Source organism: Pleurodeles waltl, chromosome 10 (genome assembly GCF_031143425.1).
Source record: "Pleurodeles waltl isolate 20211129_DDA chromosome 10, aPleWal1.hap1.20221129, whole genome shotgun sequence".
NCBI lineage: Eukaryota > Metazoa > Chordata > Amphibia > Caudata > Salamandridae > Pleurodeles > Pleurodeles waltl.
The window spans coordinates 964,775,323-964,801,596 of record NC_090449.1 but is presented as its reverse complement, the minus strand read 5'-3'; the positions used below and the strand labels follow the sequence as shown (position 1 = coordinate 964,801,596).

General features: G+C 45.7%; 1 protein-coding gene across 2 annotated transcripts in view; it reads left to right on the top strand.

Moving 5' to 3' along the window:
* Positions 1–26,274, top strand: part of DGKB (diacylglycerol kinase beta) — a 2,237,541-nt gene that overhangs the window by 2,006,318 nt on the left and 204,949 nt on the right. For both annotated transcript variants that reach the window (XM_069211796.1, XM_069211795.1), the window contains one exon: positions 1,315–1,435. In XM_069211796.1, coding sequence (XP_069067897.1) covers positions 1,315–1,435 — 121 coding nt within the window. The remainder of the gene's footprint in view (positions 1–1,314; positions 1,436–26,274) is intronic.

Here is a 26,274-nt window from a genome sequence, read left to right as displayed (position 1 = left end):
CAAACCTGTATTATCAATGTCATGATCCTGACAAGAACTAACAATAGTCATACTGTGGTCACAGCAGCTATATGGTACTGGGCACACAAAATTATTATCAATATTACAATATGTTATGATTGTTGCAGTCTCATCTCAGTACTATTAGAGAGATGGTATCACATTCACTGATCAGTGGCAAAATGTGTAACAAATTACATCAGTCATTCTTCACAATAATTAAGATTCTCAGCCAAGTCAACGTTAGGCCAATCACATGACCTTTTATGACAACCCTCACATCTCTTACCATGGATTCCACCAATCGTAGGCCCTTATTTCATGTCTTCCACTGCAGACATTTTGAGAATGGTTATACTTTTTTATTCCCACAGCTTGATGAAGAGCTGAGGTGAAGAACTACCACAAGTTTCAATGCTTTAGTGTTTGTAGCTCACTTACATACCTAGGATTTCAATGGTTGAAACATGTTATGAATGTTCAACATCATATGGATATGTTGATTCAGAACTGATATTGTCAACTATCTCCTATAGGTATGTTTTTATTTATTTTTGGTGGCATCTTCAACACGAGAAGAAAAGCTTTCTAAAGTTATTTTAAAATGTGAATGCCCTAATCCTAAATTGATATACTTTAAACATATTCCTGCAATATGTACTATTAAGATGTTGAAACTAGTCATAAGAATATTTTCTACAGAACTGTGTGCAATTATTACTGTTCATGCAGGCAGCCATTGGTTGCCCCAGTTTGAGAAAGAATGATTAGCAAATACTCCCAAAAAGGGTATCTTAAGAACTGACATAGTTTTATCTTAAAAGAGTCATACATTATATCTCCATTCATAATTCAGGCCCTCAGCAATCAAGAAAATGGTAGGCATCTGACAAAAGCAACAATTATAACCCAGGTAGCTACGTATACAACAAAACAGACACAAATGACATGGAAAGATGCAGAATTATTCTGATTTTAAATCCATTTGACTAACAAGAACAAGGTTTGTATTTTCGTTGTTGTATTAACTTTGATGTCCCATAGCAGACATTTTAAACATGATTTTCATCGGTGTCAAGTTTAAAAGGAAATGTGATTCTTTTGGTGTTTTTGCTAGACTAACCAAAATAAAATTGGTGTCGTGGATTTTTCATAAATGAAAATCACTTGTTAGTTGTTATCAGTTTCATTCTTAATGCTGACCTGCACATATTAAGACAGCTCTGTTGCCATGCCCAGATTGTAATTTTTTCGCAGTAGTTACAGTGCTAATATTGAACATATTGTTATTGTCTCCTACCTTTTGTTTTGCAGATCTTAGCGATCAGCTGCTTGAAGTGGTTGGTCTTGAAGGAGCCATGGAGATGGGACAGATATACACAGGGCTAAAAAGTGCTGGAAGACGACTTGCACAGTGTTCATCTGTTGTGATAAGGTCATTTTTCATTCATTTTTTATTGTATTTTTAGAGAAATAACAATAAACACCTACTAAGCATGTGAAATGTAGTAACTTGCATTTTATAAGTGCTATGCACACGTTTGAGGTGTTTTTCACAAGACTACTTTTTGTGTATAATTTTAGACCCTTGCTGGAATGCACTTTAAAATGTTGATTGTATGAAACTGTGAGAAATTTGGTTGTTGATTGACTGGGGTGTGAGCCCCAGTGCTTGTCCCTGGTTAGCTTGGCACAAAAAGCAGTCAAGCTTAATTTAGAGGTAGTAGTCCAGCTGAGAAACAGTCCCTTTCAGCAGCACATTAGCCCCTTTTCCTGGCACACACGTCCAGAAGTATACTGAAAAGTTGATGACCTAGGGCTCCTTTTTGTACCCTGGTGCCCTCCTTCTGGAAGGTGGCAGAAACATCTAGGCGGTGGCTTTGAAGTGCATGGAGCTTCCTGACGTGGTGACAATGTGGAGGTATTAGGTCCACTCCCTATTCAGTTGCAAGTGGGACTGCACTCAGCTCCGGCCCCTCATCCTGCCAGCAGATGGCCCATTGAGGCACACATAATCCCTCTCTTGTGTTGCTGTCTGAGAGGAATTCACAAAGTCTAGCTGTCAGTTACACACATAATTTGACGCAAGACATGCTACAGGCAGAAAAAAGCTAGGGGTAGAAAAATGCCAACTTTCTAAACGTGGCATTTTCTAGATTGTAATCTAAAACTTAAATAGAGTTTTTCATTACAATTCCAAAGACAACAAACAGGAAGTGGAATCTTGGTCCCAATTGGAAATTACTGCTTAATAATGTAATAGGGGATCCCCAATGTTATCCCATGGGAGGGGTAGGCCTCACAGTAGTGAAAAAAATGAAGTGAAGAATTTCCCACTGCCAGGGTATGTAAAACCTTTCTGTTACAGGGCATCCTGCCCTATGGGCTCTCTAGTGCCTACCTCAGGGATGACTTATATGTACTAAAATCGGTGTTTGGGGCTTAGCAATGGGATTTTAATGCCATGTTGACATGGTAGTTTAAAACTGCACTCAGGCTGCAATGGCAGGCCTGAGACACACTTTAAGGGGGTTACTTTTTGGGTAGCACAATAGGTGCTGTAAGCCCACCAGTACTATGAACTGATAAATAAATATACCACACAGGTATAAGCCACTTTTACTATGTTAAAGGGAGAGAACGGAAGCACTTTAGCACTTGTTAGCAGTGGTAAAGTGCACAGCATCCTAGAGCCAACAAAAGTGAATTTCAGCAAAAAATGGATGGTTAAATTTTTTGGTTTGACCCTGCAGAGAGGGCAACATCCAACATGACCCCCCAACCAAAAACCAATGGAGACTAATCATTACCTTGATGGGCTTCCCTGCTGAAGCAATAGAACAGGACAATGGTCCTGTACTGCATAGGCATTTTTGAACTGACCCCCTTGTCTATGCTTTCCTGAGCCACTGGACTGACCCATAGGGAATTCGTCTCCTCACCTGTGGACCTTATCTGTAGAGCACCTAACCTTAATTTGCTCATAGATGAATCCCAGTAGGCAGACAGTACCATCCTGGCCAACAAAGAAATGAGGCCACTCCACCTTTTGGATGAGAAGCCTGTCTCCAACCTAAAGAAATCTGCTTATAAGGACAGCCACCTAAAGAGCCCATCCATAGCTGTAAGTATCAAGAGCCAGGCTATCTAGAGTTCTGACCTCTGAGGTTTCTCAGAGTGGGGGGCAACAGCCCCACATGATAGGTACTCTTCTTCCACTTTCCTTCCCACCAGTCCACGGGTGGTAGCCTGAGACTGCCCATTCGCCCCAGGGTCCAAAGCCTCATGCTGCTCAGGAGTCAGAGGTGAGTCCTTCCTCACCGTAATACAAATATCTGAACTTTTAGGGCACCCTGTGTGGCACCCATCCTACCTCTACCATCACCAATAATAACTCATATCCCAGAATAAAGTTAATGAGCATCTAGGGACTGCCTATGACCCCACTCTTGGTCAATACCCCATCATACTCCAGGGAAGCTAGAGCCATAGGGTAGAAAAGAATACTGCCCCTGGGCCTGAGTCCCCTTATACACTTGGCCAGTGTACTGCTCTGGGGAAACCAGCTTTCCCACTACCATGGTCTGGCTGGCCCCATTGTACCTCAGTGCAGTGACAGGGACCTAATTCACCTTGACCCGGTAGAAGTGACAACTCCCACCCTCAGGGATCACAAGTTCACTTGGAGTCCATAGCCCAATTAAGAGAGGTTAGAGCATGGTCTACCACTTGCCTCTGGGGACTACTTATCCCTAAGGCCACATTGGCCAACCCTGCAACGGTCTCACCAGTGGGTGGTTTCTTAGGACAGAGTCCCCTTGCTTGTGTCTTAGTTGAGAACAATCAAACATAGCAGGGTTGGAAATGGGGCACTCCGGGCCGTCTTCCACCAGAACCTCCCTATTTTTTAGAAGGGGTTTAGGAACCTGTTTTCCCACCCTTGCTCCAAGTCTGGGCTGGGCTGATTGACAGCTCCCTTGTGCATTTCACCCAGACAACCACAAACACAGGATGGTCAGTCACACCTGCACACATCTGCATACTGAATGGGACATCTTGGGCTGGAAGGGTAGAGGGCCTGACACTTACATTTCAAAGGACAGAGGCCTGCCCACACACAGTGGACTCCAAAAAACCCTACTGGGACCCTGGCAGACAGTGTTGTACTTAAAGGGGACCTTATGCACTTCAAAACCACTCTTTGAAGTCTCCCCCACTTCAAAGCAACTTTTGGGTATATAAACTGGGTCCCTGACCCTACCAATGCAGACACTTTTTGGGGCAGATACTCTGCACCAGAATCTGCAACCTGCCAAGAGAAGGTGCCTGGCTGCCCAAAGAACTCACCTGGACTGCTTTGCTGTAAAGGACTGCTGCCTTGCTGTTGCCCTGCTGCCTTGCTGCCCTCTGGCTCTTCTGAGAAGTGCTCTCCAAGGGCTTCGATTGAGCTTTCCTCCTGTTTCCTGAAGTCTCAGGGCCAAAAAGACTTCATCTCTGCAAATTAACTCTTTGTGCTGCAAAAATCGATGCACAGCCTGCCGGAATCGACACACAGCCTGTCCAGCGGCGAGAAAATCACTACATCGCTGAGCCGGAATGAAGCAGTACGGCTCCCTGAGTGGAGATCGACGCAGTGCCAATGTTTCAACCGGAACTTTGACGCACAGCCCACCGGATCGGTGCATTGCCGAGCCATAACAATGCAGCCCAACTTCCTGCAAGAGGAATCGATGCAGCGCCAGTTGTGCAGCAGAAACACCGCCGCATCACCCACCAGATCGATGCAACAGTTGTGACTTCGTCCCGCATGCCAAGGATTTCTACACATCATCCCTGGGTGTCAAAGGACCTCGCATTGCAAAAGGATTCAAACCTGTGTCCTGGAATTCAATGCAAAGCCTTTGCCGCATGGAAAAGAATTGACGCATCGTCTGTGTGCGCCTGGAAATCTGATGCACACCTACTTTTTTCCACGCATCTCCTCCTCTGCAGCCTTCATGTGTGTAACTTTGACGCAAACCAGGTAGTTTGTGCTTGCAAGAGACAATTGTTGCTTTTAAGAACTAAAGACTCTTCTGATCATTACAAAAGTAATATTTTGACTTGTGATTATCAAATCTTGATTGTTTTGACCTTAATTTAATCAGATAAATATCTTATATGTTTCTAAACCTGTGTAGTGTCTTTTTGTGGTCTTCTCACTGTGTTATTGCATGAGTTATTGCACAAATACTTTACAGATTGCCTTCTAAGTTAAGCCTGACTGCTCAGTGCCTAGCTAACAAAGGGTGGGCACATGAATATTTGGATTGTGTGTGACTTAACCTGACTAGGATTATGGTCGCTATTTGGTCAAGGGTGTATGCCTATGCCAACTAGAGACTCCATTTCAAACAATAAGCAATCAATATATGAAGGCACACAAATAACAAAATGATCTGTTACACCGCAAATGTCCCATGGACTGCATTTATAGATCACTCCATGTATAGCAAACTTCAGCCAACACATATTTCGGGGTGACCAAAGCCGCATCTTCAGGGCTGAAACAAGATGAATCGAACATGATTTTCTTTCCAAAAGTATAGGAGAAATCAGATGATTAGCGTCAGCTAGTAACAAGAACATCTGTTGAGACATATACTCATTTTAAAGTTCATTCCCAAATTCTCAGCGACTGGATCTCTTGTTGGCAGAGGTATGCACCTTGTCTAAGAAGGGGTCACAATCCTAGTCAGGGTAAGTCACAACACAAACTAAATTATCCTCCCTCGGGTAGCTTGGCACAGAGCAGGCAAGCTGAACTTAGAATGCAATGTGTAAAGTATTTGTGCAATAACACATACAGAAACAAAGTGAAACACCACAAAAACGACTCTACACCAGTTTAGTGTGATGCAGGGATATTTTGATGCCCAGGGACGATGCATGGAAAATCCGGAATGCGTTGTGAAGAAGCAACAGGCAGTGCATCGATCTGGCATGTGCTGCATCATGTTTTGCCGGCTTTGTGTCGATTTTCTGACGCACTGGATTTTCTTCTCTTTAGTGAAGTCTTTCATGGACCTGGGACTTCAGAACAGGAGGCAAGCTCCGTCAAAGCCTTTGGAAAGCACTTGTGGGGAAAGGCAGAGTACTTTAGTCAGAGTCGGGGCCATCAGGCAGCAGGGCAACAGGCAGCACAGAAGTTCATCCAGCAAAGCAGTCCAGATGAGTCCTTTGTGCAGCACTGCAGTCGAGTTGTAGGTCCAGAAATGTGATTTGCTGGGGCCACAGACCTAGTATATAAACCCAAAAGTGCCTTTGAAGTGGGAGAAGCTTTAAAGAGTGGTTCTGAAGAATACAAGTTCCCCTTTCAGCCCAGCTCTGTCTGGCAGGAGCTCTGTGGGGTGGGTTATCAGTCCTTCATGTGAGGGCAGGCCATTGGCCTTTGAAGTGTAAGTGAGAGCCCCTCCACCCTTCCTGCCATGGAAGACTCATCAGTATGCAGATGCAGCTGAGTGTCCTGTGTTTATGGCTGTCTGGGTGAAAAGCACAAGGGGAGCTGTCAACCAGCACAGACCAGACGTGGACTGGAGACAGGATGTAAGGTACAGAGAGCAGTTAAGTGCAGAGAAATGCCTACTTTCTAAAATTGGAATTCCTAAAATAGTAATGTAAAATCCAGCTTCACCAGTAAGTAGGATTTCTTACTACATTCCAACTGTACCAAACATGACAAGGCTACACCGCTCAGATCAGAAATTACCACTTAAGAGTGTATGAGGGAATTCGCAATGCTGGCTCATGAGAGGCGCAGGCTTCAGAACCATGAAATCCACCTTTGGGTGTTTTTCACTACCAGAACTTGCAAAACTAATGAGTACATGTCCTGCCTTCAACTTACATAGCACCCTGCCCTATGGGTTACTTAGGGCCTACCTTAGGGGTGACTTATATGCAATTAATGGAGAATTTAAGGCTTGGCAAGTAGTTTTAAATGCCAAGTCGAAGTGGCATAGAAACTGCACACACAGGCCTTGCAATGGCAGACCTGAGACATGGTTAAGGGGCTACTTATGTGGGCGGCATAATCAGAGTTGAAGACCCACATGCAGAATTACATTTACAGGCCATAGGCACATCTAGTGCTCTTTACTAGAGACTTATAAGTAAATGAAATATGCCAATTTGATATGAGCCAATTTTACCATGTTTAGGGGAGACAGCACAAGCACTTTAGCACTGGTAAGCAGTGCTAATGTGTGCAGAGTCCTGAAACCAGCAAAAGTTAGATCAGAAAAATGGAGGGAATAAGGCAAAAGGTTGGTGGGGGGACCACCCAAGGCTGTTAGGTCAAACATGTGTCCCTCCCAGCTGAAAGTGGGGAGAACTACTGAACCCTTTGGGAGCTCTCTTCACTAAGGTGGAAGAATCTGGAAAACATCAGCATTCGTGTGGTCAGTCCCCAGGCAATGCTCCACAGTAAAGTTCATTCCCTGTAAGGAGATGAACCACCTCAACAGTTTAGGATTTTCATCCCTCATTTGCATGACCCATCTGAGGGGTCTATGATGTGTCTGAATCCGGAAGTGAGTCCCAAACAGATGTTGTCTCAGCTTCTTTGGTGCCCAAAACACAGCAAATGCTTCTTTCAGTGACACTCCACTTCTGTTCCCGTGGAAGTAACCTCCTGCTATTGAAGGCTACTGGTTGGTCTAGGTCCTCCTCTTTCAGCTGTTCTAAGACTACCCCCATGCCATGTTCTGAGCGTCTGTCTGCACAATAATTCTTTGGACTAATCAGGGTCCCTGGGCCCAGGTGCTGTGCACACTGATTCATTGAGATAATCAAAGGCTTTCTGACAGGTCTCTGTCCAGATCACCAACCTGGGCTGCTTCTTAGAAGTCAGCTCAGTTAAGGGGGGCAACAATGGTGCAATGTCCCTTATCATATCTTCTGTAATAGCCAGTGTGGCCTAGGAAGGCTCTCACTTTCATTTGGGTTTTAGGTGGTTGCCAGGTCATGACTGTTTTAATCTTAGCCTGGAGGGGCTGCACCTTGCTACCACCTACCAGGTATCCATAATACACCCCAGAACCTTGCCAAATCTAGCACTTGCTGATGTTGATTGTCAGGCCTGCCTGTGGCAGGGCCTGAAGCACCTCCTGGATGTGACGAAGGTCATTCTCTGAGCGGCAGTGTAGATGGCAATGCCATCTAAGTAGGCTGCCAGCCACGACCCTGTTAACCAAATATTCAAAGGTAGCAGGGGCATGCTCCAAACCAAAGGGCATCACCTGGAATTGGTAATGGCCCTTAGGGGTTGAGAATGCTGACCTCGCTTTTGCTCCCTCAGTCAAGGCAACCTGCCAGTACCCTGATTTTAAATCAAAAGAACTGAGGAATTTGGCAGTACCTAGCATGTCAATGAGCTTATCAGTTCTGAGAATTGGGTGCATGTCACTCTTGGTGACGGAATTGAGTCCTCTGTAGTCCAATGCCAATTTCAACTAAGGTATAAAACAACAAAATGACATGCACCTTGAGTGATAAATATTTGTTTTGTTTGAAATCCTAAATATTTGATAGTAAAAGGAGAAGCAAAGGTGGTGGGACAGAGATGATCCCTGAGTAGTGAATTAGTATATATGCATTTAATGAGTGACTGGCTGTATGTGAAAATGGTGTCTTGACTCTTCTTTTGGTCCTGGGTAAGCTAGTATGTGCGCAGAAGTCTAGGCCTGTCTCTGGCACAAAGAGGTATAGGACGTGTTTGATGCCCAAGAGGAGCACATCAAGAGTGTGCTCATAGTGTATAGAGTCCTGTTCCTGTCCTGGGTTTAGCACATAAAACAGTGGTGACAGTGTACTGTGTTTTGTGATCTATAACTGATAAGACCTTCCTATCTGGGTCAGTGAGGGTGTGGCCTACTCTTCTGTAGAGTCTGCTAACATTTGAAACCCAGACCTTGCGCTGACATCATATGTGTATGCTGAGTATGTGTATAGTATGTGCCTAATACATGTGTGGTATTACGTCTCTATGATTCATTTTGGATGTCTCTGATTTGGCAAAAATGAGGATAGAACAGTAATAGTAGATTGCCTGCACTCCTGTTGTGGAGATCCAAACACTGACATGAAGAGGATGAAGATAGGGCTTACTTTAGTAAATCCATGATGACTTTGGTAGAAATAGGCTGTTGATAAGTTCTTCCTACCAACTGCTATTTGGTTGATTTTAGGGTTAAAGTATGGGACTGCATTTTCTGTTGTTTATGGTGAGGCATTATCTAAGTCAGGCCTGCCCATTCACCTGCCCCTGATTACTACTCCTAAAGGCTGATAATCACTAGTTTTAAAACATATGTCATTGTGCACATGTTTTGATTCCTCCTGCTTGGAGAAAGACCTGGTGCTACCAGCCTTGAGAAGCATCACTTTAAACAAACACTGTGCCTTACTTAGAACAAATTGGTGCACGATCATGATGCGCCAGTTTGCTTGTGCTGCTTTGCGCCCCCCTAACAAGACCATACTAGCACCATGGCACTCAGTAGCAAAGCTGCATCAGAATTTTTACACAGTTGTGGCGCTTTGCTAGACTAGCATCAAAAACTTTGAAACTAGTCCAGCAAAGCGCAGAGAGGCCTGTTCAAAACAGCCTAGCCTCACTTTATGCCTGCCCTTGAGCAAGCATTAAACATTGGTGCTAGAATGACACAGGGAAATCTTGTAGATTTCACGGCACCATTCCTGCGGGCCTCCTACTGGGGGAACACCTCCCTCGCATACATTATACCTGGCACAGGTATAATGTGGCGCAAGGGTTTACAAACTGATGCAGTGGTACCATTGAACCAGTTTGTAATTATGGCATGGGGTGGGGGACTGTTTTGTGTCAACATAGTGTAAAAAAGTGACACTGTGGCCAGGCAAGAAGCTTGTAAATGAGCCCAACTGTGTCTGCAGAGCAGCATGACAAAGAAACTGGAAAATAGAACCATCCAAAAATGTTCCTGAAAGGTGAAACAATGGATCACCATCCCCATCTGGAAATGTGCACAAAACTGGGATCTACACTCCTTCAATTTTTTGCAGTTCAAAGTTTTTCATGGAAAATAAGGGAGAGTTCTGTAGACTATTCAAAGGACCGATGTGTGACTAAGGTTGGAGTCTGCATGACAGCCAGTCTCCTAGAGATGGGGGGGCATCACCTGAAGTCTGCACCTTCTGCTGAAGGGAAAGACAGTCTACCAGGTGCCTAAAAGCATGCATGTCTACTTACAGAGAGAAGAAAGTAGTCTGCCAGATGCTGCAGGAGAGTGACCCCATTAGATGGAGACACCCAGTGTGTTCCCAGTATGAGGAACACCAAAATAAATTGAAGTGCCTGATAGTGAGCAAAGCCAGGAGTGACCTGTGCTGTACATGTATCTCACAATCTCTCTCTGCAGTTACTGTTTACAATTGCACTCACAAGACTGATATAATTCCAATATCTTCGTGTTCCCCCAGTGGCCACTAAGGGTGTTTGGACTGGCCCCTTCTTCAGGGAAAGCCCCAGATGTATGCCTTTTGTTGCTGAACCCAGTTTTGTTGGTGTTAAACCTTTGCACAATTTTTCCCTTTTAACCAGGGGTAAAGTACCCTTTCTCCCCCAAAAAATGATACAATAGTCATGTACCTGAATGGTGCATTTAATTTACTTTTAAGACCTAAGTAAATTGTACTACCAGAACTCAGGGCATATAAATTAAACGCTACTAGTAAGCAGCAGCACTAATTGTGCCACCCACTAAAGTGGCCCTTTGTAACATGTCCCCTCCCTGCCATTGCAGCCTGTGTGCAGTTTTAGACTGCCAGTTTGAATACACCTTTTGCCAGCTCTAAACCTTACTTTTTAATACTTATAACTCACTGCTAGGTTAGGCACTAAAGGCTTACAAGCAAGATGCATTAATTTAAAGAGTAGAATATGTGTACTTCAGTTTCACAAGTCCTTGCTGTTGAAAACTCCCTAAGTCATTTTTCACTGTTGTGAGGCCTATCTTTCCCTTTGTCTAACAATGGGCTCCCTTATTACATTTATCCGATAAAACCTTCAAAACACAGATTCCTTACCTGAGAACAGTGTTTTTTAACATGTGAACTGGAGAACCCTGGGGTCTGCTAAGCCTTCTCAGGGGGTCCTCAACTGCTTAGAAAATTGAATAATACTAACAAATTAAAAATGTCCATAGATAAAAAAGCTAAATTTTAAATTAAGAATTTTGAAACATTCTCTAAAAGTAAAAAAAATTGAAATTGGGCTCTCAAAATTAAGGCAGTATCCTTAGATTATTTGTGGGCGCATTTCAAATGCATCACACAGAATATAGTATAATGATGAGTGGCTTAAATTGAATTTAGAAGAGCACCGACCTTCCCAATAAAAATAACATTTTGATTTTTAAAAAATATTTGTTTGTGAACTAAATAAAATATTTCATCATTTGTTTCTGTATTTTTGTGTATTTATTTGGGTTCAAATCATCAAAAATATTTCACCGGGTCCCCACCTTCTAATAATAACTCAGTAAGGGGGTCCCTGGACTCCAATAATTATTCATTTGGGGTCCTGGGGATCAAGTAATGATTAAATGAGGGGCAAAGTCAGAAGGTTAAGCACCTCTGCCTTAGAATATTCCCCAGAGATCTGACAGAATCTAGAAATTTTAGGTGGGCAGTAGCCCTGCATGCTGGTAGGTGGCGTTGTCCCGTGTCCGAAGTGCTGTGTGGAGTGGCAATATAGGAGCCACCTCAGAACGCTTATCAGAGCCAGTGCCTTACTCTTATGACAAGTCTGGTTTTGGTGGTGATTGGGAGAGGTCAGTGGAACCTTATGGATACCAGCCTTTAGAAAATCCAGAGGACACCTGCCATGAGCTTCTGGCGGATGCCAATTGACTTGACACCTCCCAAAACACTGGCCTGGTCACTGCCTCTACCATGGCTATAGGGGAGGGTGCCTAAGGGTGTGGCAAAGATAGGGACTGCCTAAGATGCCTTGTTGTGAGCTCCAAGGCCAGCCATAAATCATCCTACCCAACGGTGGTGCATCCAGTGCTCTCTGCTGTAATATGTATCGGAGTCCCTTTACATTACCCGGCTTCAATCTGCCATGCTTCTGAGCTGCCACCAGTGCTGAACGGGATTGAGAGACATCGTGGGCCCGGTGGGCCTGAAGCGCAGCCTGTCGCCGGTGGAGTACACAAGTACACAAGCCTGCTGTTGACTGGTGACTAGAGGATCAGGGACCTGTGGTGACATCAGGGGCTGGAGATACTGGCCCTTAATTTCGCATGATCCCACAATAGCTTGAATACGATCACCCCAGATATCAACACCCGGACTCCTGGGCTGGGAGTGCGGGGGAGCTGCTATTGACTATTGAATACGACACATAATGCGATCTCCAGTGATGCAAGTGGTGTCTGCCCTGACAAGCTCATAGGGGCCTTATGGAGACACAGGAGGTGTTGAGATCAACTACTGGAGATTTTCCCCAGTTTAATTTCCTTTCTGCCACTGAGGGATCCCAGTGCAACACAGCACTCCACCTGCTGAGTCTCAGCTCAGCACCAGCAGGGGACATCTGCACAATCTCAAATAATGATGGTGCTGGGTGTGGATACAGACCACACCAATACACGTGTGAAGTGGGATACCGATTTTTGTTTGTACCTGGCTGCCTACCTGCTCGAGTGGGCACAGTTGTGACACTGCTCTGCCATCATGCCTCTATTACCTTTGAAAGCTGGGGCCCTACCTTGGTTTAGCAGTGCATCTGAGACATGCAATAGCTCACGATTAACTATAGTGAAACCAAAGCCAAAAAGCTGCTCCTGCAGAATGGAGGAGACCCATCCTTCCCTCCTTCCACAGCCACAGACCGTACTCTAGACATGCTGTGTCATCTGGAAGCCACCTTACACACGCATTCTACTCAATTCAATAAAGTCCTACAAGCTATCTCAGACACTAAGGTCCATATTTATACTTTTAGACGCGAAACTGTGCCGACGCCATTTATTTGCACCGTGCGGGCATCAAATTTATACTTTGACGCACGCCGGCACAAACCACAGGTGTGAGTCATTTTTTTTTACTCAAACCAATGCGTCATGTCGTAAAGAAAAACGTTGTTAACGTGGCTAAAATGACTGTGAGCCGGTTTTGCGACGTCGCAAACCGGAAACGCGCCATTTGTTGACGCAATTGCATCAAAAAGCGGTGAAAACACAGCAAAATGTGCAAAGGAGAGCCAAAATGGATCCCAGATGCTTGCACAGACCCCAGGAAGATGACAACAGACCAGGAACCAGACAGGAGGACCCACACAAGACCCAGGACAGGGAGAAGAAGAAAAGAAAGTGTCGCTTCAGTGCAGAGGAGCAGGACATTCTGGTGAAAGAGGTGACGGAACACCAGCACCAACTGTTTGACACCTCAAAGTTAGCAATTAGTAGGAGAGGGGCAATATAGCAACAAATTGTTGACAAGATCAACAGTGTGGCAGAAGTAAGGAGAAAAGTCATCGAGTGCAAGAAACGTTGGCATGACTGCAAGCGCAGGACCAAGGAAAAGATGGCTAGGAACAGGAAGGCAGCACTGCAGACTGGAGGTGGGAGTCCAGCACCGCAGGAGGCCATGGACCCCATAGAGGAGATGGTGGCAGCTGTCATCCCTGAGGAGATCATCACAGGGATTTAAGGACAGGACAGCGCAGACTACCAGGAAACAACACACATGCAGGGTAAGTCGCATGGGGAATTAAAATGCACAAATGTTAACTGTAAGCGGGGGGTGGACATACCTACTACACAATGCATGTAAGTCATGATGTTCAGGGAGTGGCATGGGTAAAGGGGCACGGCATGGGGGCATGGGCTGTACAGAGGAAACCCGGGGCACAGTACTACACTACACTAACAACCTTTGCATGGGGGAATGCTGCCATGCCAAGGATGTTGGAAAGGTAAAGCCAGGTCAGGAGGGTAGGGTACAAAGGTAAACTGGCAGCCCGTCACACGTCAGCCAGTATTCTCCCTACATGAACTAGGGCCCAATTAACAACCTCTGGCCATATCTGCAAGTGAAATTTAACATTGACAACAGTTGCAACTACCACCTCTGCTGTGTGTGCAAGTCAAGTAGCTAATGGCAGTAACATCCCCATGGATCAAACACACCCAAATTAGAGGGTTCAGGATGACAACATTAACAATCCCCTGAAATCAATACAAATGTTCCAGTCCTGTCAAATGTGATTGTCCATAGTTGCTACAAACACCAGCCATTGTCATAAACATTAGGAGGTACACAGCACTAATGTCATACCCATGCTGCATATGTCTGGGTTACAGTAGCTCCAATGACACCATGCAACATCCCAAATGTCATACTGCTCAGACAACAGCATTGAGGGGGAGGACATATGTAACTGGTTACAGAAATACACCCGCATAGTCAGAGGAGGAAATGGAACACTGCTAGGACCATCAGTGCAATCCAATGTAGCACACATTTCCCAACATCAGCAGTACACATTACCAATGCTGACATCCGTATTGTGCCATATCAATGCTATACATAGTATATGCTTGATCTCAGCAACATATAGGTGGATGTGAAATATCAGAGACTGGTGCAGTTGCAGAATGTTAAGTGTGGTGCTAGTGCCATCAGAACACCCACAGCCAGTGAAAGGCCTCACCATGAGAATGGTAGTAGACGGATGGTTGAGTAGGACAAGAAGGTGGCAAATCACACTTTGGCCAGAACCAACACCTAGAGGATGTGATGCTGAAAAGTCCACAAACTGACCACAATACATGTGACATGCAGGTGGGCATTGGCCTGGGAGAATGCTAATATGAAAGACAGGAACAATGAACAGGAACCCAGATCACAATGTGAAAATAATAGGAAGGCAGGCACGTCACATTACAAATCCCACAACACAGACACACTAATTGTACCATATCTCTTTGCAGAGGACAATGGCTCTCCTGCGGATATGCCTGTCCAGGACTACCCTGATGACATGGATGACGAGCTGACAAACATCCGCCAGCAGACCCTCCAATATGTCCTTGGGACCCTCGAGACTCCACCTTCAGTCACAAGGAGGAGCACAGAACTAGCAGCCATCACAGAGGACCTACCCACCACCCCAATTGTACCACCTGCCAGCTCCAACACAGCTGAGGACTCTGATGACACTGGCACCAGCTTTGAGAGAACTGTAGTTGGAGTACAGCGGGAGCTGGCCAAGGAGGTGCGGGTGGGGATGCAAAATATGGCAGGCAGCCTAGAGGGGGTGAGTTTGTGCATGATGTCAACTGAAGAACAGACAGCAGCCATGCAAGGGCGAACAACAATATTGCAGGAACTTGAAAAAAGATTGAAGGAAATCAGCACAGCTGTAATAGAGTTGACCCTACACCTACAACAACAATCTTGTCAACGTGTGCACAAATGCAATATTGAACCCCTCAGGGCCGACCTGCCTTCCTTCCACAGTGATGTGGCTGCTATTCTTAAGAACCAGCAGCTCCTCCTTGCTGCAGTACTGCCCTCAATAGCCCCACAGTTAGCAGCTACCGGGATGTCTGACTCCACGTCTTCAAACACTGAGGTGTGTGTTGCCCCTTCAAAACCACCACCACCAAGGGCAAAGGAGACAACACACACATCAGAAGATGAAGACGTGGAACAGATCACCTTCACCCGTAAGAGTACCCTGTAGCACTAGTCCCTGCCACATGGCCACCTATTGCCAAGGTCTTGTGCTTTGTAACATGCCTGTCTTGCAGCAACTGTACTCAAGCACTGATCTTCAGCCCACTGTTTATCTTGTCACCCTGCCCTGTGATTGTCTCTCACTAACTCATTGGCAAATGCTGTCCATCTGCACTGTCTGACACTTCACCCCATCATGTCCAATGACATGTCCTTTTGCACTTGTGTCGGGTCACAATGGAAGGTGTCATAGTAATGGACTCACAATCATGGACAATGTACATATAGCACTACAGCACTTTCAAATAAATAGCACTTACACAACAACTTTGTCTCTGTGTAATGTGACACATCAACCGTGAGGTAGATCAGGGATGTTTCCCTCAGGTCAATGATTATTAATTGTCAATACACCTGGCCTGAATGATGTTGGCTGATAACTATTCACAGTGGTCTGGATTGTACCATCATCTGCCCTTCCTGAGGGTTATTTGAGAGGAAATAGAAACTATACACCATAATGCTGTGTTGGACAGAATAACGCTTCCTCAAGGGATGTCTAAGCCAGACAATATTGCCTTGAAATTTTTTTTCAAGACAAAACTTATGTATGTGCATTTGACCCAAATTTTACCTAACACACACCATACTGCATGAATGGATGTGTATGAGTTGACATACAAATATGTCACTGGGCTGAATATAGTAACAAATGATAGATGTGAGTTATGTATACCATACTACATGAGAGCATACTACCACTCATCTTATAAGGATTCGCTTGGACTTCAGGCTGCAGGCAGGCTTAACACAGTGTCCTCAATACCAAATCTGGTAGCAAAGTATGTGACATTGAAAACATACATCTAAAATTAACCACACTTTGAGATCCATAGTAACCGTGAGTGGTGGGTGCAATGGATGGCAGAATCTTAGCAAAGTAGCTTTGGTGTAGCTGCCAATGTAACAGCTCAGTTGGGATTTGGTTGCAGCATGGGACACAAAAGCTAATACAAAAAAGACACTGTTCACTCATGCCAAGGCCCTGATCTCCAAGCATGTGACATATACTGTAAAGGGTTACCTAAATATTTATTAAACAGTAAAAACAGAAGCTAAAACCAGGGGAAACACCTTACCTAAACTAACCTATTCTAACTACACATTACCCACAACTGGCGCTAACTAACCCTAACTAAACTTACTTATCACATTTAACAAAATGATCTAAACATCAACCCACCACCTCCTTGTGAGACGAGACACATGGTGGACAAGATATACTAACCTAAACACATACTATCTTATACTAAACAAATATATATTTTTTGTATTTTTGTATTTTTTGTTGTTGTATTTTTTTATTAAAAAGACCAAAACCACAACATCATCCCCCACCCATCCACCCACACACATGATAAAAAAAACATATATAAAAATTATCATACCCCCACTCCCCCACCCACTACTACTAACTAAACTAACAGCCTATACTAACCTAACACTAAGCCCCCTAATCCCACTAATTAAAAGAAACAGGAAAGAGGAGGGAGGGGATGGAATCATGACAGAGGGTATATTGTCTACAAGTTGGCCCACCTTAGGGTCTTTTTGATGGCACGCACCCTAAGATTTACTTGTGCCACCTCCTGCTGCAGCCTGGTCATTTTCCAGAACATACGGTCCAAGTTTCGTTGCATCTGTTGAAAAGCTGCTGGGTCTATGACTCCAGCAGGGGTGGTCTGGGTGCCAGTGGAGGAAGCATGTGCCCTTGTCGGTGCCATGTCTGTAGGAGGAGGTGCAGGTGGTGCGGTGGCAGGTCCTGGAGCAGTGGAGGTTGACGGTCCAGCAAAGGTGTCTGCTAATGTTGGTGCCACCTGGGTGGTAGTGGTGGTGCTGGTGGTGGTGGCTGTGGTGGACACGGAAGGGCCCCCTTGGGCAAATGCCCTCCACACTCCGGAGGCTCTTTCATGGCGATAACGCCTTGCCATGTTGCTGAACTCCGACTCCACATCCAGAATGTGGCGGCAACGCATTGCCCTGCGCTCAAACTCCCGAATCTGGATAGGATTCATATTGGCAGCTGTTAAAACAAATAGAAAACCAAACCTTAGGTACTACATTGTGTGATATGGCTCCAGAAGTAAATCAGATAATACATCTAATATACCAGAAACAACCCATATCATCATACAGATCACTGATTGTCCCTGAGGAAGAACATGCCAATGCAGCCTACACATGTCCTATCAAACAGCACAGCAATACTCTAAAAGATTGGTAACAACTTGAATGACTTATGCATCATTGTTCAGCCATTTGTGAGGTAAAGAAAATGCTGCAAGTCCTTCACCACTGACAGGCCAACTAATTACTATGTTCTTGATGACAATCAAGGGTCACAAGATCTGCGACTTGTAAATGGAATTGCCAGGATAGAATGCAGTTGCTAATCATGAGTGGGTATCCTAGGTTTGGACAAGTGACTTACAGATTTACATGTCTGTGTACTAAACTTGGATCATCAGTCCTAGCTACAGTTTTCACAACCCTACGCCTGTGCCTGAGGGGGTGGGCAGGCAGAAATACTTTCAAACAACAAGGACACCCAGGAAGCTTTGAGCAGCTGTACATGGGTTTGGGCAACCCACCACAGGTAAGGAGGAAGTCCAACGAGGATACACCCAAACCTTGGACAATCCCATCCACACTTATGTTTGGAAATACAGACCATTGTCAACATCAATTCCTACCAGTAACACATGACTAACAACAAGCAGATAGATGCAAGCACACATCTGGCCATAAGCTGCATGCACACCTAGGCCATTGTACTCAGGTGCCTCATACTTGTAGCACAACATGTGAAGCTACATGCTGCTAGGAAGTCAAACATACAGTCAAACATTTTCATTAGTGAATAGGGAAGCTGAAGTCTGTGGGTAAGACTTTGGCATCCCTATTCTGGGTGAATCAAGGTCTGACTTGCTGACTAAATCACAAATATGGCCCTCTGCTACATTTTCTGATTTTATGTTTTATCCACAAAACTCATCCCTATTCAAATGTCCCTGCCTACAGAACTGACCTACAATCCTAAATTATGACAATACGCTAATGATTGGCCAACTCAAAGATGGGGAAAAAATGATACTCCACTCAAGGAACATATACAGTCATTGACCAGTGCATCACACCTTGCTATGTGTCCAAGACAAAGTAGTCAATCACACATCATTAGCAAACACAACACAGAACAGAAATATCAGCACTTACTGGAAATGTCAGGGTCCGCAAATCGAGCCACCTGTCCGATAGTGTAGGGTGCAGGTCCACCTGTAAGGCATGGAAGGGAGAAATGTGCTCAATGTCTGTGCACTGTACAACACTTCCAAATACAAATACTATACTATATATTAACTCAGAAAGTCAAGCCTCACAGACATGATGATACCGCATCCTACATACCACTGCAAACATGTACAGACCCGGGGACTCCAGTGAGTGATACACACATATCTGCACACATGCAGTGGCCCTAACTATCACCTGGTGGCAAACATGCTCCATCATAAGTTAGCAGACTAATTCATGGAGTGTATTCCTCTCATCATGTGTATCCATGAGAGACATGCCAAGCCACTTTCCTGGAGTACTGCAATACCAGTCACCCAGCTATTGTGACTAAGACCAATTTAAAACACACAGGTACAATGTACAGAGGGCCGGGGATAGTTGTTAGCCCTCCATTTGTATCATTTTCTTCATTTTATATGCCACAGCTATGGACTACTTGCACCAACCATAGAGATATGAACCTGTGTGCATACCTTTTGGCATCTATTCCTAATTTAAATGTGGCACTACAAAGTCCTAATATCAGTCTAAGATATTACCTGAGGTCAGCTATAACTTGTTACGTATGTGTCACAATCCAGTTCAGACATGTATCCGAAAACATTGAGAAACCCAAAGGGGGTCATTCCGACCCCGGCGGGCGGCGGAAGCCGCCCGCCTGGCGGGAACCGCCAGAAGACCGTACCGCGGTCAAATGACCACGGCGGTCATTCTGACTTTCCCGCTGGGCCGGCGGGCGACCGCCAGAAGGCCGCCCGCCGGCCCAGCGGGAAAGCCCCTTCAACAATGAAGCCGGCTCCGAATGGAGCCGGCGGAGTTGAAGGGGTGCGACGGGTGCAGTGGCACCCGTCGCGATTTTCAGTGTCTGCAAAGCAGACACTGAAAATCTTTATGGGGCCCTGTTAGGGGGCCCCTGCACTGCCCATGCCAGTGGCATGGGCAGTGCAGGGGCCCCCAGGGGCCCCACGACACCCGTTCCCGCCATCCTGTTCCTGGCAGTAAGAACCGCCAGGAACAGGATGGCGGGAAGGGGGCCGGAATCCCCCGCCGCCATGGAGGATTCCTATGGCCAGGGGAAAACTGGCGGGAAACCGCCGGTTTCCCTTTTCTGACCGCGGCTTTACCGCCGCGGTCAGAATTGGCCAGGAAGCACCGCCAGCCTGTTGGCGGTGCTTCCGCGGTAGTTGGCCCTGGCGGTCGATGACCGCCAGGGTCAGAATGACCCCCAAAATTTCTTGTAAAAATCTGGATTTAAAACATGTCTTTCCTGATACACTCATAGACCATGCATGAAGCATATGTTAGAGCGACATTTGCATCATCAATTGACGTGAAGGCAGCACTAATTTACAGGCTCCTGTTGTGTTTTGTAAGTTAGTCTAGCTGTTGCGTCAACAAATGACGGTAATGAGTAAGAATTATTGTAAATCTCACAGGCAACTGTGGCACATACTTATACTTTTTTTGCGCCGCATTTGTGCCTCTTTTTGAGACAAAAGCAGCGCTAACTTACAAAATACAATTGTATTTTTTAAGCTTGCAATGCTTTTGCCTCAAAAAATGATGCAAATGTGATGCTAATAAAGTAGAAATATTGGCCTGTATGTTTAACATGCATTAAACATGTTCAAAAACATTGCCTGCAGCATATGAACAAATCAGCTACTGTCACTACAGAGCATTTAAATGTGCACATTACTCTGATTTGTACTCACCAACAGGGCCACCAATCACAGTCCCCAGGTGGTCCAGCAGGTCTTGCTCCTGGGCAACCAGGTCAGCCCAACGGTGTTTCAGCTGGTGGTCATTGTGCGGTGTGTTGTAGATTTGCTGTAGATAGTACAGGACCTTTTCCCACCGGAGCCTCCTTGCCTCTGTGTGATAGTCCTGTATCACACGGCCGCCTGCTTCAATCATTAACGGTAGGAAGTGGCACACCAGCCCTCCTCTCCCATCCTGCCAACACGAGGCCTACCCAACATGCTTGCACCAAAAAAAGGGAATAAAGGGGTACAGAGGAGAATGGAGGGAAAGTAGGACAGGGAAATGCAAAAAAAATAACAGAACACAGCCCAACTATCCCCAAACTAACACTACCCACAACAGACTCCCAACAGTACAAAGACAAATGTAGACACCAGAAATGACCAACAAAACACTAACACAGGATACGACAGACACCTAGGAAACACAAAAAGACAATTTAAAGACCACAGTGAAAGTGAAAGTACACCCACTGTACCAATTCTGTAAACAGGATATCCTATTACATCACTTCCTGCCTCAAATGCGGTGCGTTTTTAATCTTATGCGTCAAAATATTATAACGCTTACAGTCTGTGCATCATTTTTTTTTTACGCACATGCTTAGAAATAACTCTGCATCCATATTTTGAAATATGTTTCATACTTAACCAATTTCAGGGGGTACAGTGTGGGAATTACCGCTCAGGGCCAATAGATATATACCCTGGACATCCCATCCAATTTCACATATGCAACAGAATTATTTACACATCAGTGAGACCCTTAGATTTGTCTAGGTGACAATGCACAACACATCTCCGTATGTTGTCAGCACTGACGTGTTGACAATTGACTGTGCACAAATTTCACATGTGTGACAAATTTTCAGCAGACCTATTTCTCTGCCCTTGCCAAGTCGACTCAGGTTGTAACGTGTACCTATACATCTGAATATGTTCTAGTTCAGCTGGCTAACTTGGTTGTGAGGTTGCCATTTTGAGTGTCAGAAGGTCTGTATGCCTGTACATCTGTTGTGTGTGTGTGAAATTGTCTCAATGCGTATGTGTAGGAATGTGCTTTTAAATATTGTCACATCAGTATGTGTTCTTCGCACAGTCCACTTGCTTCTTGGTAGTGGGCAATGTGAGAGCAGGGGTGATGTGAGATATTGGTACAGCCTCAATTATTCCATGTCACCTTCATTGTAGTCATCATCATGCTATGTGTGTCATGGTGTTTGACCTGCAGCATAACACATTACACACCCCTTACACAGGGTGTTTTATTGAGTGTTATTGATGTGATATTGAAAGATTAATTGTTCCCTTGTGTCTGTGGAGTGGCATCTGTTGTTACTTGCATCTGTCATTTGTCCATAGGTCTATATCCAAATGGGTCAGGATATCAAACATGCCTAGCAGTGTCACTACCTCAGAGTGTTCCTGGCCACGTGTCGATGTTGTGGTGTATGTGTTGTGTGTCCTAGAGGGTTGCTGTGCTGTGTCTATATAAGTAGGTTTCTGTTTTTACCAACAAGTAGCCCATTTCCATATCGTCTATCCTGGAAGTCATGATTGATGGTGCAGTGACGGAAGATGAATGAATCATGTACACTCCCAGGATACTTTGCCATGATGTTGGTGATCAAACCCCGGTGATCGACAATGGCCTGCACATTGATGGAGTGTGTGTGCTTCCTGTTGCGGTATAGACGCTCGGTTGCAGCAGGTGGCACAAGACGTACATGTGTGCAGTCAATGGCACCAAGCATGTGTGGAAAGCCATTAATTTGATAAAACCCCTGTTTTGTCTCCTGCTGCTTCTGCTGTGTGTTGGGGAAGCTGATCTGGCGGGGTGTGAGGGAGATTATGGCATCCAATACCTTGGGTAGGAAGGCGGAGAATGAGGGCTGTGAGATCTCGGCAACCAGGGCACCAGTGGTTTGAAAGGAGACACTTGCCAACATGTGGAGTACAGCTAGCAGCTTGGTTTCTGGTGGAATGGTGCGGGGTGTCTGCAAGATGGGTGCCAACTGTGGCTCAGTGTTGCGCAGCAGCTGCTGAATGGCTTGCCAGTTGAGCCTGTACCTCTGGATGATGTCTTGTTGCCTGAGTCCCAGAAGGGTTGTCCTGGTGCGGAATATCCTCTCCTGCCTTCTGCGTTGCCTTTGGGGTCCCTGCTGGTGTTGTGGAAGCTGCTGTTGTTGGTCCTGTGCTCTACGACTGCGTGCATACTGGATGAAAAGCACCTCCATGTCTTCCTTTTGGAGCTCTGCTGTTGCTTCTGTGTGTTTTCATTAAGTACAGGTGTGTTTACCCCATTTTAACGCCTGCCCTGACCCAGGCATTATTTTTTTACTCAAATCGGGCTGTGCGTCATTTTCCGACTACGCCTTCTGGCTGTGTGGATAAATAGGGCGCACAAGTGTTTATGTCATTTTTTGGACGGGAACGCCTTCCTTGCATGTCATTAATGGCTGAATTTTGGCGTTTGCGGGCTCGGGCATCAAAGTTTAAATATGGTGCACGTTTTGCCCCGAATGTGCGTCAAAATTATTGATGCACATTTGGTGCAAACAGAGTATAAATATGCCCCTAAGACCTCTCTGGAAACCCAAACAGATGCAATATCCCAAAATGTGAACTTATTAATGGCGGACCATCGAAAAATGTCCAAAAGAGTGGATGAAACTTTGTCTGCTGTGGCCAACATGAAACCCACGGTAAAGGAACTGCAGGAGCTGTTACAGAAAATAGAAGCTGAAGTATCCAACCTCCACCGCAGGTTGAGGATGCAGAGGGGAACTCCTGGCTGTGGTTCCCCAAATGTTCAGAAGGACCTAGTGTTGAATTGTTTCTGGAGAAGTGGCTGATGGAGACAGTGCTAGCAGACAAAGGTACCAACATTTTTCTCCATAGAAAGGATGCACCGAACACCTGGCAGCCACCACCCCCGGGAACCCAGCTGGGCCTCATCATAGCATGTCTGCCCAACTATCTAGATTGTGACTTACTGCTACAGCAATTCTGCACCAAGGGTCCCTTTCACTTTCGAAAATGCTCTTATCACAGCACCCCCTAATTTTACGGTGGAACTGCAACACCAACGGAGCTCCTATCTGAAAGTCAAACAGTGTCAATGGGAACAGAACTTTGAAAATGCACTGTTTTTCCCTGCAAAGCTTAGAGTTATCGATGGTGACGAGACCCATGTGTTTCTGTCACCTGAAGAAGCAAAGACCTGATTACATGCTGAAGGATCTGCACTGGTCTCTACGGAGGAGGTGAATGCAAGGGACTGGTTGTAACCCAAGCCCCGGCAGTCCAAACATCAACCCATCTCTTCGAGACCACCCTGGGACCTAGTGGTTGCAGAATAGGCTCATGCTGTTATTGAAGCCTCCCAGCATAGCATGAACTCCTTTATGCTACTGCACATGAGTACCCCAACAGCCTCTGACACAGGCATGGAGAACTATACACATCATTGGAAGATCTTTATCAGGACCCAAGGATCACACTGAGAGGTGCAGATGACCTATGAAGTAGCCAACATGGGCATGATCAAAACCAACCTGGCTGGTTGCGTGCGTGGAGGACCACGAATATCCCAGCATGTGTGTGTAGATTTATATGGCACGGTTCATCACCCGTGAGGGTATTCAGCTGCTGTCCATGGGCACGGGGAGATTAAGGGGGTCATTACAAACCTGGCGTTCATTGACCGCCGGGGCTGTTTTGGAGGAAGCACCGCCAACAGGCTGGTGGTGCTTCCATGGGGGATTACGACCGCAGCGGAAGCACCGCAGTCGCACCGTCGGGACCGGTGGTTTTCTGCCACTTTTGTCCCGGCGAAAGTAATCCTCCAGGGCTTCAGCCGCCCGCCAAGGTTGTAATGAGGGCCTAAGTGATTTGCCAAGAATCACAGGACTTTGCGCTGATGCAGAGGCACAAACCCAGATCCCTAGCTCCCTCGCTCTGACCACTGCGCTACATCCTCTCCCTTTGCGGATCAGCAGGGAACTTTGAACGGACTGGAGAGAAACTACTGGGTTTCTGAGCCTCCCCGTGAGGTGCCCATGAGCCAACCCTGCATGATTCATGATTACATCAAGAACACCTTTTTGCCGGATATATTAAGTTGAGACCCTGGTGCTCTGGTGCGGGGAGTTTGGCTGCAGATATGTAAGATGCTCGCTAAGTGAAGGTGATCATGGACCGATGTGCTGTGGACACTGGAAGGGCTTCTGGATGGCTGACCAAATGATCAGACAAGCTTGAAATACTCTATGGGGGCTGTCCTTTTCAATACAGTAACTGTATGAGTGGGGGGCACGGATGGCCATTAACTGACACGGGCCTGGCCCATTGCTGCACGACACACAGGCATTATTCACACAAAATACATTTACACTTGGCCCGATCTCTCGACAGATAGTTCTGGAGGAACACAATTATGTTACAGGCACTATTTACATGCCAGTTACACTGTTCAAGGGGTTGTGTCATGGAGGCTCAAGGCGAACAGGCCTGGGATAGGGGAGTTGATTTTTTGCAATTGTTTGAATTACCTTTTCTATTTGGCTGGTTGGAGGGGTGGCTGGGGGGTGCTGCTGAGGGCTCAATGGGTTTTGCTCAATACTTGGTAATCATGGCCATTGCCCTTATGCCTTGACCTGGAATATATGGGGCATAGAGACCCCCGCCAGGATGTATGCATACCTGTGCTAAAGGCATGCCCACACAGCCTGTCTCAAGGAAACTCACCTGACCATGGGTGAGCTCAACAGCAATGGAATGGGCAGGCCTGGGTACTGGCTACTCTGAATATGGCCGGGGGTACTCATTTGGATTGCTCCAGAGGTTCCCTTTGTTCAGTCCAGAGCACTAGTTGATAAAGAAGGCCAATGCATTGCCCTAGAGGGAACTCTTCTTCATAGTGTCCTTTTATATGCCCAACTATGCCCAGGGCTTATTCTTAAACTCCATCTCCCTGACTATGTTGCAGGACACTTTGACCCCATGGTTTTGTGGGGGGACTTTAACTGTATACATGACACTTGACACTTCTGATGACTGATCAATATCCCCACTCCCTGGCACACAGGGTGCGCAGGCAACAGAACACTTTTGGGGGTGGACCAAGCAGTCCACTTTATATGGTATCTGGTGAATGGGGCACCCTGGGAATGTGTAATATTCCTTTTATGCACTGGGCCACCATGTACACATGGATTGGACTACTTATTTTGCAATGCAAACTGCTGTCCCTTTATACATGGTTCCGAATTTCTAGGCAGGACTCTCACAGACCACAGCCCACTCCGGGTCACCTTACAATCAGGAAGTACCAGGGCCCCTATCCCAACATGGTGGCTCTGCACAGCAGCTCTACAGGACACAG